Source organism: Pseudochaenichthys georgianus, chromosome 23, assembly GCF_902827115.2.
Source record: "Pseudochaenichthys georgianus chromosome 23, fPseGeo1.2, whole genome shotgun sequence".
Taxonomy (NCBI): domain Eukaryota; kingdom Metazoa; phylum Chordata; class Actinopteri; order Perciformes; family Channichthyidae; genus Pseudochaenichthys; species Pseudochaenichthys georgianus.
Window position 1 is genome coordinate 23930216 of NC_047525.1, and position 13570 is coordinate 23943785.

The following is a 13570-nucleotide window of genomic DNA, read 5'->3' on the forward strand; positions in this document are numbered from 1 at the left end:
CCGAGAAGTGGGTAGTTTAATGAGTCTGTTGACGACAAAACCTCCGCGCACACAGACAGCCAAGGCAAGCTACCTGAATTAAGTCTCTCCCTAAACCGGAAATACCGGAAATGTGACATCCGGTTTGTCATTCACAGTAAAGTTTTTAAAAATAAAGGTACATTTCATATTGACGTATCAAATTGATTAAAATGTCTTACACAACACATGTATCGAGACAATAAATGAACTGTTTATATAGTCGATCAACACTGTGTATGTTACTCATTACAGGATAATCACATGGCACTAAATCAGACCGGCTGTTCTCCTCTGTTTACATCCTGCTGGTTTAAATTATGTGTTCTATAGGCTCTGTGCACAAGATTGAGTTGAGTAGTGAGCCACTCGTTTTTTTTTCGTGGTGAGATGTCTGCTGAGAGGTCCTTGTATACCTCGCTGACTTTGAGGACATCTGGGTCTGGCAGCTCCCCCCGCACGGCCTTGTAACGTGTACTCCTTTGAACACAGCTACATACAATTACTTAGGACAATATATATTACCTTACACCGTCAGCAACTGTAAACTGCTTTGGCATAGTGGAAATGAACACCATGTCACTCACTCTGCCTGGTTTCACACACTATTAATTACACAAAAGAATTGTCAATTTAATTGAAAAGGTCGTTGATGCAATATACTAAATCAGCTCTTGGCACAAAGGAAATACTCATTAAATTATGGATTGGCTGTGAACACATACTGTTCTATTGTATTGCATAGAAAGATGTGTTACTGTTGTGCTTGTAGTGGAAATACTGTTTGTAGTCGTAGATAGAAAAACAAAGATGGAAAACATTTCACCATACATTGTTTAGGAGTTTTATATGTATTGGGTGTTTATGGTTAATGTGGGAAATTAATAAGCAGAGCTGTTGCTGGTAAATTTGTGTGCCATCATAATAGTAATGTGTATACAGCGTTTCGTGAATATCTGGAAAACTATATGCGAGTAGTTTGGAGTCATTTGAGACATGTAAATCGTCAAAAATGGTACATTCTCTGTTAGCTTACGTTCGCCCCGATTGAGCTAGCAACTATTTTATTCGCAATTTAACATCATATTGGATATGGGCTTAACTTGTCCTGGACTGGAATTTTCCGATCTTTTCCCGAGGAGGTGTTTGCGAAAAAGCGCTTAAAATGCATGAATAACACAGATTTTTCAAAATGGCCGACTTTCTGGGGGGCGGGGCTAATGGAAGCTATTTTGAAATATGTCCGCAATTCCATCAGTAATGTCTGTGGCAATATTGGGGTAGTTTGGAGAAACTATATGTGACTATCGCACAATAGGGGGCGCGACTGAGCTGGTGTACAAAAATGTACATTTTTTTTGTACAGTCTGGAAAAAGACGTGGGTTGTGACGTGTGTTCCAAGTTTTGCGTCCGAAAATCATTTTAGCGATTTTGTGGCATTTAAATCGTCAAAATTGGTACATGTTCCGTTAGCTTACGAGCTCCCCGTTTGAGCAGTCGACTATTCATTCGCAATTTAGCATCACATTGGATATGGGCTGATCTTGTCCTGGTTTTACATTTTTCCGATCATTTTCCTAGGACAAGTATGCGAAAATGCGCTTAAAATGGACATATTTCAAAATGGCTGACTTCATGTGGGGCGGAGATAATGGAAGCCATTTTGAAATATGTCCTTATTTCCATGAGGAATCTCTGTGCCAAGTTTCGGGTAGTTCGAAGAAACTATATTTGACTACCGCACAATAGGGGGCGCTACTGAGACATATTTGCTAAAACGTCTGATTTTTTTCTACAGTCTGGAAAAGGTTGTGGGCTGTGACATGCGTTCCGAATTTAAAGGCCGTAACTCATTTTCTCCCCTACTTATGGCTCGGTACATTTTTTAACCCTTCGATTTCGAGAAAAAACTGAATAGGACACGCCCACATTTTTCATTGGTTGCGACCCTTTAAATCTCAGTTTATACTCACCCTGCCAGTATGTCTATGACAATATATTTTTTTTTAGTCCATCGGTTCTTGAGATATAAATTAGTTGTGTTTTTGGCGCCCCCTATTGTTCGAAATGAACATTATTTGTTGTGCCTATTCCCCAAGACACACTGAACCTATCCACCGAAATCTGTGATATTTGGATACATTTTGGATGAATTGTGAGCATTTATGTGTAGGCCACACCCTTTTGCTAATACGTTTTGATTGATGTCGGCCACATTTCTCCACACCTCGTGCTCATTTTGTACGGTAATGTGTCTGCCCCTCCATTGATGCTGTGCACTAAGTTTGGTTTGGAAAATCAAGAAATTGGAATTTAAGTTAATATTTCAATGTTTTTTCACATTATGCTAATTTAAAAAAATCAAAGTAGGCGGAGCTTCGGGATATGAGAGGATAATATGTAGAGCTGCTCCACCCGGATAAGTGTGCAAAATTTCAGGTCCGTCAGACTTACGCTGCGACTTTGTAAATTTTTCGAAACACTGAATTTACACAGGTGGCGCTAGAGAGCAAGTTGAAAATGTTTCTCCCATCGAATCCAGAATGTTAACATTTTCACCGGTCCCTGGCGGCGTTGCCAAATGTCGCTACATGAATAGTGTCATAACCCCCTCAAAAACAGGTCGAAAGTGCAGAACCGGTAACAGAAGAATAATAATACTGACGATTTCAATAGGTCTTTGCACTACGTGCTCAGGCCCTAATAATGAACATGAGCTAAGTAGTGTTATGGCACCTACAGTTTGTTTAGTTGTTGTGTCATGGCCTACGCGTGTGTCCGGTGCCGTTTGCAGATTACAAATAAACTGAAGTCCGTTTTGTTGAGAAAAATAAAATCCACTTTTTTTAATCCATGTTTCAACAAAGGTACAATTCACAGGTTTCTGTAAACTATAACGGCACTAAGCGGTAAAGCAACCGTGTGACTCCACAGCTATACATCCGCTCCAACCCCCCACTTCCACTTTATATGTTTACCCGCGCTGCGCAGGGAGCACTCTTTTAAGGTGGCTGGACAACACTACAAAAAATACATAGAAGAAAATAAATGACAGGCAAAATAAAAATGCACCTGTGTTATTCTATATTAGCTTGTGTTATGTTTGTTTTATTCTCTTTGCTTCTTAAGGACTGTTTTTAAATATCATTTTATTATGTGTTTCCGTTGCACTATTTCTTAATGCTCTTAATGTTTTTCATTTTGTAAAGCCCTTTGAAATGCTGTGTGTTGAAAAGTGCTATATAAATCAACTTATCAAGGCTGAACTCATAAAGGCAAAACAAATGTACCTTTAATTAAACATACATTTCCTTGAGCAGCTTTAAAAGCTACATCACATTATTTATAACACTGTGAATATTGCTTTCAGCTGGCCTGGATAGGGCTGTACGATGACATGGACAGCTGGAGCTGGTCACTGTCGGACACAAGCTTCTACAAACCGGGGGAGACGGAGTTCAGACGGTGGGGGTCTGGAGCACCACAGAATGAAATTAGGATGATACTGATTGTAACAACCGCTTTAGGGCAGTCTGCTTCGATGTTAGTGGTAAGAATATTAACTTGAGATTATTGTATGCCTTTAAAATCAAATCAAAAGCTTGTGAAATATAATGGGGGATTTCAATGTCATATTTTATATAATGGCATTGATGGCAGGCTGTATGTTCATGTTGTGATGCCTCTCAGCACTTCTCTGTGGTCCAGTTTCAGGTTTGAATGTGACATATATACACCCAGGCATTGACATGGACTGAGGCCCAGAGGTACTGCAGAGCAAACCACAAAGACCTGGCCAGCGTGAGAAACGAGGCAGAGAACCAGCAGATCAGGGATCAGGAAGGGACCAATTATTGAATTGGCCTTTCCAGAGAATCCTGGAAGTGGGCCGATAGAAGTGACTCCTCCTTTAGGAACTGGGCAGATAATGAACCTGACACCACGATGAAGACTTGTGCGGCTGCAAATTTCCGCAAGTCTGGAAAATGGGCGGACGGGAGCTGTGGGTGGAAGCTACAATTCATTTGCTACAGACGTGAGTCGAATTCAAAGCTTCAATACAGCAAGTGATAAGAGTCTGCTGACAAAGAACAAACCGTAGATGTTGTGACCGATGAATAGTGTTTGTGTTTCCAGAAGTGAGGTCCAATGTGGATCTGAACGACCGCGCTTTTCTGGATGAGTTGTTGGTGAAGGTAAGGAAGGTCATGTTTTCCACTTTTATGCCTAGACATAAAACAAGCCGATTGATTCTCATAGCAGACTTACAGCCCGTCTACACACAGGCATGAAAAAAATCTTGATGCTGGCCGTGTCTGAAGCTTGCCGATTTCACGCGCCCAAGGCGTCCAACAACCAATCACATGAATCTCCCGCCCCCGACATACAAAGCAATAGCAATGTTAAAACGAAGTAAACTGGATATAAAATCCCCAAACAAGCGAAAACCTACCAGTTTCACCCACTGTCTCTGCCACCTCCCTCCATGCCTGGTTCCTCCGGTTTGTATCCCGGTAAATAGTCTGGTCGTAAAGAACCGGGTGATTTGCTACCGTAATTTCTCGTTTGCAATATGAAGAAATGAACTGCGGTCTGGCTCTCCCAGCTAGCACGCGGTTCGATTGGCTAGCGCTTGTACTGGCGGGATTTGCATAAACGGGATTTGATTGGCTGATGCCAGCTTCGAAAGCATCGGGAGCATCAAAAGTTGAACATTGCTCAACTTTTGATGCTCACGATGCTTGCAAAGCCATGCTCCGCTCCCCACAATGCAGTTTGGCGAAGATTAAAAATCTTCTACGTCACCCCATTCAAGTGAATGGGCGAAGCTTTGAAAGATTTTTTTCATACCTGTGTGTGGACGGGCCGTTAGCTACCTGCCACCAAATGAAGCAGGAAATGTATATCATAATGATGCAATTTCTCTATGAATGTTTCAGATGAAGAAGGAAATGAGGGACAAGGGCTTGGATGACAACATCCAACTGAGCTGGAAGAAGCAGGCGGATGGACAAGTCTTCCATAAGCAGGAGGAGAAGAGGGATGAGCTTTAAAGCTGAATTGCTTTGTCGGCTTGCATCAGAGAAAAGTGTATTTCTTTCCGAAATGTCCTCATGCAAAAGAATACAGCCGCAACAACGAGATGATTAATGAATTATTTACAATTATTTTTGATTTGATGCTTTTCCTTGTAGTTCTTGATTGTTTTTGTTCATCATCGGCTTTGCCTGTAAGAAATGATACCACATTTAATCTTAAAACATTTGTATTCTCTCATTGTTATGTCTCGGAATATCGTTAAATAAGTTATATAAAAAACAATTGTACATATGCTTCTTATTCCCATGTTCAGGGATGCAAAATTAGGCTTTCAAAATCTGAGGATTGATGCTTTACTCCGTCATATAGGCTATGGTCATTCATGTAATATGTTTTGGGATCAGACCAAGTTGACTCCAGAATATCTTCAAATTATTTAATAGAAAATAACTAAATGTATCCTTCTTATGCTGTCACCCTAATGGGGATGAAAACTTGAAGCTATTCCCTAAAATTATATAACTAACATCTTCCAGGGAAAAATGTTTTTCCATCTTTCTAAATATAATGATTTAAAGGTGACGTGTTTTGGACGTAATATGGTCGGTGTTTACATTAGCAAGCCTCGCTAACACTCAGAGCTAACCTGTAGCTACATGTGTTTAAAAAGCAGGAAATAAAAAAAGAACTCACCTTGTGATAAACCCGCAAGAGAAAAAGCATTTGAGCTCCATACTATTTCAGAAATAATCCTTGATGTGGGTTAGAACAGGATGGCGTTTTATCACAGCAGGATTTAAGGGTGCGTTCACACCTGCCTTGTATAGTCCGGTTGAATCGAACCCTGGTGCGTTTAGCCGCTTGGTGCGGTTCATTTGGGTCGGTGTGAACGCAGTCCGAGACTTCTGAAGTGAACTAAACAACCGGACTCTGGTCCGCTAAAATAGGTGGTCTCGGAGCGCTTGCTTGCGAACTCTGGAGCGGTTCATCGCTGGTATGAACGCAGTCCGCACCAAAACATAGGAAGCGCAGTATTTACGTGTCACAAGAACGCAGATCTTCAAAAATCTTTAGCGAAAGAGTCTTTCAAGACATCCGCGGTTGTTTAGTTAAAGAGTAAAGCAGAATGAAGTGTTGAACAGTGACGTGTAAAGTAAAAATTCTCCGTCAGCTACATAAAAGTAAGAACACCTGTCGTCGGTGAAACTCCCTCCTCTGCAGAACGTCTCTCATGGATAAGCAGAAAAGAACACCGACAGGCTGATCAGGAGCCCGACGCGAAGCGGAGGGATCTAGATCGGCATGAAGGTGTTCTTTTCCTCATAATGACCGCGCTACTGCACATTATCCCGCTTATTACATGGTCACATTCTCAACAAAGTAACGACATGACTCCCAATATTAATTGAAATGCTTTTGTGGATTTAGAAAATGATTTTATTGATTTAAAAAATAGTTGTATGTATTTACATGCATCCGCTAAGAAAAATAGTCCGTTGTTACTGTTTGAACTAACGTAGCAACGGCAGGAACTGCTTCGATAGCGTTTTTGAGGAGCTTCATGATTACAGATTTCAAAAAATCGTTGCTTGCTTTAAAAGTAGCACAATTCATTATGTCAAACCTTGGGAAGTATCTAGATATCCCTGCCCTAATGCCAAAGTAACTGGCAACTGAATATGTCTCGCCGTCTGATGTCTATGTCTGGACCGCTGCGTAAAAAGGAGGGTTCTGCCCGTTACTGCACAGCTGTTTTCTTGTCGCTCTTGTCTTGTCAGTTAGTTTCAGCCAAACTGTATACAGTCAACAAAGCCATGTAATAATGTTTTTTAACGGACGTTGTCTGATTATATAATCATATGTCTGTTGATCTCCAGACTAACAGCAGCATGAGAATAACCTGCCGAAAGTGCCGATGCTCCATGGCGGAGGCTCCGCTAGAAATTGCCGGGATTTGCGTTTGTACCCCCTTAATGTCTGACCAATGGTTGAACAGCATTTCCGAGCACATGACTTGTGTTTAAAGTTTATAGTCCGTTTGAGTTTTGCCCGTGTGAACGCAAACCGAACCTTCTGAAAAATGAAACAATGTAACAAACTGTGGTCTGGTGCGCACCAAGAGCAGACTATTAGGTGTGAACACACCCTAACTTTATCTCCGGTAGAATTCTGATCAGGCATTAGCTCCGCCTCCTCTTTTTCTTTTTTTCAAGCTAAGAACCCAAAATCCGCGTTTCTCTAACAGGGCTGGAATAGAGGGGTATGAGGGATTTCTAAAATGCATGATCTGTTTGTATTTTGAGCAAAACACATCATAGACATGTTTTTATATATCTGAAAATAATATATGCCTTCAAATAGCATGATAGGTGCACTTTAATGCTATCTCTTTTTTTGTCATGGTCATGTACTTAATAGCTTGCTGTTTTCAAAACAAAAATGTCCTTATGAATTATAAACTATATCTCAAATATGTTATTAAGTTGGAATTATTTTATTCTATTATTTCTCACATGGTCGTTTAATGTGTCCCCCCATTTGCTCCAATAGCTGCCCCTAGTACCAGTTTGGGTTAAATGCAGAGATGTGTGTGCTGTGCACGTGTGACATAATAACGAGGGTTTCATCCTCCGATTCCAATTTGTGTGTTTCATTCATATATTTATTTAGTTTATTTCTTTGAATGTTCTTAATATTGAATACTGTCTACGATGGTGTAGCTCCAATAAAACAGAATGGTCTATTCCTGATTATAAGCTATTAATGGCCTCATGCTCCGAAGGTAAAGTTATGGATCAAATCTAATAAAGATAAAAAGGGCATAACAAAAACGATTGCTATAATATGAAGGAAGATAATATCATTTAACTAAATACTTTATTTTGTATGTATTTATTGAGTCAACCAAATATGTTTTGTTTGAAGGAGAGAAAAACATGCTTTCGTTAAAAAAACTTGCATGTTTGAATAAATGGTTTTCCACACAGCATGCAAATATATAAATAAATAAAGATTAATGCTATTTAACGGAAAGCTGCAATTGTATACTTTTGGGGGGCAATTTATTGCAATTGTTTTCCTCTTTGACAAGTGTTATTATGTTAATATTACAAAGTATACTATTTATTATAGACACATTTGGTTTTGAATGGCTTTATTATATTTACTCTTTTTAAAAGTGGTTCCATATTGTTGTTATTCAATTAAATTAAAAGTAAAAATGTGCAAAATTGGGTTTAAATCTAATGTAATTTCCATGTCTTCTGGTGAAAGGGACATTTTCCCCAAAAATAAAATGGGGAAAATTACAGAAATGTCAAGAATAGTCAATATCAGTTTAAAATCTGTCTATTGTCTATTTTACAGCATATACTGCGGGTAACATTTTGTATTAAACCACTAAAAAATGTGCAAAACAATCTTGAACATAATATTTAATGACGTCATCTGAAGCCACCGGAAGTCTGAGTTATTAGCCCCGCCCCCCGCCCCGCAGTTAAGTCAATCCGACCTGAAGAGAAGCGCGAGTCCACGGCTAAAAATATAATAGCTAACACAAGATGGCCGGTTTGCCTCGTAGGATTATAAAGGTACACTTTACACCACACATTGTATTTATACACTAACACACTCGGTCGTGGGGTATTGATAAGTGTATTTTGTGAGAGTATGAAATTACATTTACTACCAAATAACGTGTAATTCTGGCGTTAGCATTACTAGCATAGTTAGCTCATATCAAGCTAACTCGGTATTTTTTCTGTTTTGCTTTTCCACTTCCGTTCACTCCCTTCTTCTCTAGCTGTGTTTTATGTTCTCCACTACATTTATTGTCGTGCTTTACGTGTAGTTTGTACAACACAGGGTTGCTAATGTATGGTATGAATCAACAAATTATGACATTTTATCCTAGTCGCCATATGAATGGATTCGCTAATGTTAGCCATGCTAGCAGTTGTAGCTGTTGGGTGATTGGTACACATGTCTGGATGTGAAAACGTTGCCATTGTGGTTTCAGAACATGAAAATGCTTGACTCAAAGCAACAATGTTAATTTTGTTTATTTTGTATGCAATGAAATGAAAAAATAGGGAGAAATGTAAGGGCCCTTTGCGTTGCGGTTTCATCCATCAGGCCTCAAGCAGCCTGTTCCGCCACTTCGTCCAACATCATATTTATCGGCTTCAGCAGGTTATTCACAGCCTTTACAACAACCTTCAGCGAAGTGAAAACACAACACAAGCTTCCATTATGGAGAGTTTGTTTTCGAATCCTAGTGAAGGAATATACGCTATTAACGACCCGATGTACCATTGTACTCAGTGGTGTAAAGTAACTAAGTACATTTACTCAAGTACTATATTTAAGTACTTGTACTTTACTTGAGTATTTCAATGTTTTTCCTACTTTGTACTTCTACTCCACTACAATTGAGAGGTTCACATTTACTCCACTATATTTTTAATACCTTTAGTTACTTTACAGATGAATGATGTGAAATATAATCAAGTGTTAAATCAGACTTTAGTTCCAACTGGAGTAAATTCACAAGCTACCCTGCAGTCTACAAAGCCATTCAAACTAGCTGCACCTTTACCAGCTTTGATAACACTTTAATGATCAATCATTATAAAACATATCATATATATTATTCTGAAATGGACCAATCTGCATAATGGCTACTTTAAGTATATTTTGATGCTAATACTTTTGTACTTTTACTTGTAACAGAGTATTCCTACACGCTGGTACTTTTACTCAAGTACAAGATCTGAGTACTTCTCCCACCTCTGACTTCCAGCATCTATTTATTGTTTTTCAAATCCCAACGAAGGCATGTACGCTATTTGAGACGAGATTTAACCAGTCTACTTCCTGTTGACTGCAGATATTGGTTTGGGGCACCTGCTTTTTTTTTAATGCAGAAATGTAAAAAATGCTTCACTTCCTTTTTTGTCCCCATAGTGTCGTTGGCCTACTGTATTGCAGTAAAACTCAGAATTACGCCACCATACAAACGTGTATCATTTGTTACATCCTAAAATAACTGGGGGCTGAAATAACACGTCTATTATTTAGAAAATTAAACGAAGCCTATCGAAATAATGAATTGGCTGTCAGTTAAGTGTTACAAACAAATCCAATGGTACAACTGTAAATTCCTGCTGGTTTAGTAAGCTTTGTGTAGTGTTAGGTAACACCATATGTTTTGGATAGTAGGCAGACAAAACAAGCAGTATAAAGACCTTACTTGTAGTTCTGAGGAATTACATTTTTTAAATATTTTCTGGCATTTTGTAAAGCAAGAAAAAAGCAGATTAATCTACAATAAAAACCATGTTACTATAATCCCTAATTAATGGGTTTTGTCATCGTACTGTCAAACATCTTCTGAGTTTCCGTGTTCAACAGCAGTTTATGGTATGTGGCTTTGTCTGAATGTGGGCAAGGCTTGTACAAGTGTGTGTGGCTAAGCAAGGTGAAAGTGTGTCCCGCCGTTCGTTATCACCTGGACAACCCACACCCACAGCAATGTTTTTATACTCGTAAATGTCAACAAACGTATTGTGTTATTTCCGTTCTGCTCAGGAGACGCAGCGGTTGATGGCAGAGCCGGTTCCCGGGATCACGGCCACGCCAGATGAAGGGAACGCACGCTACTTCCATGTGATCATCGCTGGGCCTCAAGACTCTCCTTTTGAAGGAGGCACATTTAAACTTGAACTATTTCTTCCAGAAGAGTATCCCATGGCAGCTCCCAAAGTGCGATTCATGACCAAAATCTACCACCCCAATGTTGACAAACTGGGAAGAATATGTTTAGACATTTTGAAAGGTAAGAAACTTATCATAGGGAAACTAATGTTATCTTTCCTTTGCTTTAATGTGAAAACCTTATACACAGAAGGGTTGTAAAATAAATTGTGAGTTCTTAATAAACAGTTATTTTTAGCTGTCTGTTGATTATGGAGCTGCAAAGAGACTCAATGTCCTTTGTAGTATTTCAATGTAACACATGTAATATCAAATGTGTAACCGATTTGCAGTCCTGTTCCATTGACATCAAACCTGACGTGTAATCGAAGATACCGTTTTTATCGCCACAATCAGAATAAATGTAATTTCCCTCATGATATGGGAGGGCTAAGGAGCAGCTGTTCTTCACACTGTATCCGTGACGAATAAAGCCTGAGGAAACAGAAGTGATTTCAACCGCTAAATCAAGTTGAGGTAAACAACGTCACGGTCATGTTAACCTGACTAGAGCAGAACAGCGTCGCTAAACTTGCCTTTAAGTTATTAAAGAATATAATGGCACGATCTGATTCGCAGACAAACCGATCTGCTTTTAATGTTTGTCCCTAGCCCATCTTTATATTTGATTTGACTGCTTCTACAAGAGCCCGCCTGGCTTTCCTTTATTGCGTCTCCTCTCCAATTCCCTTTGCCACTTGCGCCAATGCTTTATCGCCCTGAAGTTTCCTTTTAGATTTTAAGCGTCTTCTCTTTGTTCGTCTCCTTCTGACCTTCTCTTGCAGATAAGTGGTCTCCAGCCCTGCAGATCCGCACAGTGTTGCTATCTATCCAGGCGTTATTAAGTGCTCCCAATCCAGATGACCCCCTGGCAAACGATGTTGCAGAGCAGTGGAAGAAGAACGAAAGCAATGCCATTGAGACAGGTGAGGATTGACGTCTTGTTTGTGTCCATTAAAGCACCCGGGGTCAGCTGACATGACAAAATAATGTTGATGTCAACAGAAAAACGTGGCCGTAAGGAACAACGGTTCAAATTGATGCAGTTATTACATCTTCAAGTTGTTTGGCTGAGATACCCTAAGTCCAGAGAAACAAAGTCCAATGACGACGGTTCTTTTAGTCGCTCACAGTTCGGAGTCCTGTGATCTCCGTGTTGTTCGGCCGTGGAAAAAAAGCTCCGCATAGAATACTATAACGCTGCTTTCACACCAGCGCTTTTCTGGTTCAGCTCCGGTTTCCCCTTTCTGCTCCCGCTCTGTTCACAGAGCTGCTGCGTCATGACATCACCGTTTACGGGCCGGCTTCATAAAATCCAAACCCCGGAAATCCCTCACATCGACAACAACGGCCGATTGTATTGAAGTGCTGTTCGCTTCGGTTATCCTCTTACGAAACGATATGGAAGGCATCGGGACGACTTTAGTTGGAACTTTACAAACATCAAATGAGAAATGCAAGACTTCTTTGTGGTCTTCAGCATCTGCTTCAACGACGAACCTGCCCCCGCCTCGACGTAAGAGAGACGTAAGCGACGCCGCCTCTTAGCTCCGAAGCTCTTGCCTCTCGACCCACAATTAGTTGGAGCTGGAAGTGAACCGGATTCCGAAGCTAAGAGGCAGCGCTTCTGCGGTGTGAACAGGAAAAACCGGTACTTTTCGGGCTCCAGTTCCGAGCTGGAGCCTGGAAACGCGCTGGTGTGAAAGGGGCAGAACAGGCGTCGCGTAAAGGATGTTAAACGTACTCCAAACGATGGTGTCAAATGGCCGGGCAGGAAAGTGAATTAGGTTTAAATATCAGGCGCTTTCATCCGTCAAACATGTTCTCCTGTTAGCCCAAATTAGGGCATCGTTGGGCTTACCGATGTGTCGAGCTTCTGCATTTCAAACTCTTTCTATATCCATGTTCGGATGGTTCGTGCAGTATAACTTGATTCTGCACCGAAATGTGAGAAAGAAAAACATTTTATTTACTAAATGATCCACATTATAGTCGTCCCTAAACACTCACAGGCCCGTATCTTCCTTCGTCCCTGTTTATTTAGATATACTCCCTTTCATTCCCAAAGCAATGAGAAGGGAGTCATGTGTATCGATGGACATCCCATATTACCCACCCTAACGCTAACTTGCTTTTAGTAAGTACAGCTTCAGTCTAAGCACCTGTCTGGTGGTTTACATCTGTCTGTCGGAGACAATCTGAGTGTTCTTCTTCACGTCTCCTCTACATCAACATGTGTCCCCTCTTCTTCACGTCTCCTCTACATCAACATGTGTCCCCTCTTCTTCATGTCTCCTCTACATCAACATGTGTCCCCTCTTCTTCATGTCTCTTCTACATCAACATGTGTCCCCTCTTCTTCATGTCTCTCCTACATCAACATGTGTCCCCTCTTCTTCATGTCTCTTCTACATCAACATGTGTCCCCTCTTCTTCACGTCTCTTCTACATCAACATGTGTCCCCTCTTCTCCATGTCTCTTCTACATCAACATGTGTCCCCTCTTCTCCATGTCTCCTCTACATCAACATGTGTCCCCTCTTCTTCATGTCTCTTCTACATCAACATGTGTCCCCTCTTCTCCATGTCTCTTCTACATCAACATGTGTCCCCTCTTCTTCATGTCTCTCCTACATCAACATGTGTCTCCTCTTCTTCATGTCTCTTCTACATCAACATGTGTCCCCTCTTCTTCATGTCTCTTCTACATCAACATGTGTCCCCTCTTCTTCGTGTCTCTTCTACATCAACATGTGT

General features: G+C 40.4%; 1 protein-coding gene across 1 annotated transcript; it reads left to right on the plus strand.

The window, feature by feature from the left end:
• Positions 1-8552: 8552 nt before the first annotated feature.
• Positions 8553-11765, plus strand: ube2nb (ubiquitin-conjugating enzyme E2Nb). The gene is made up of 3 exons (XM_034074875.2): positions 8553-8649; positions 10649-10895; positions 11599-11765. Exons 1-3 carry the CDS (start codon positions 8620-8622, stop codon positions 11748-11750), a joined length of 429 nt encoding a protein of 142 aa, XP_033930766.1. The 5' UTR covers positions 8553-8619; the 3' UTR covers positions 11751-11765.
• The last annotated feature ends 1805 nt before the right edge of the window (positions 11766-13570 follow it).

Bases quoted from the DNA above. Each gene is read 5' to 3' on its own strand.
- ube2nb (XM_034074875.2), top strand. From the start codon at position 8,620: ATGGCCGGTTTGCCTCGTAGGATTATAAAG. The intron at 8,650-10,648 runs GTACACTTTACA...CGTTCTGCTCAG, and splicing joins TGCCTCGTAGGATTATAAAG to GAGACGCAGCGGTTGATGGC. The intron at 10,896-11,598 runs GTAAGAAACTTA...CTTCTCTTGCAG, and splicing joins ATGTTTAGACATTTTGAAAG to ATAAGTGGTCTCCAGCCCTG.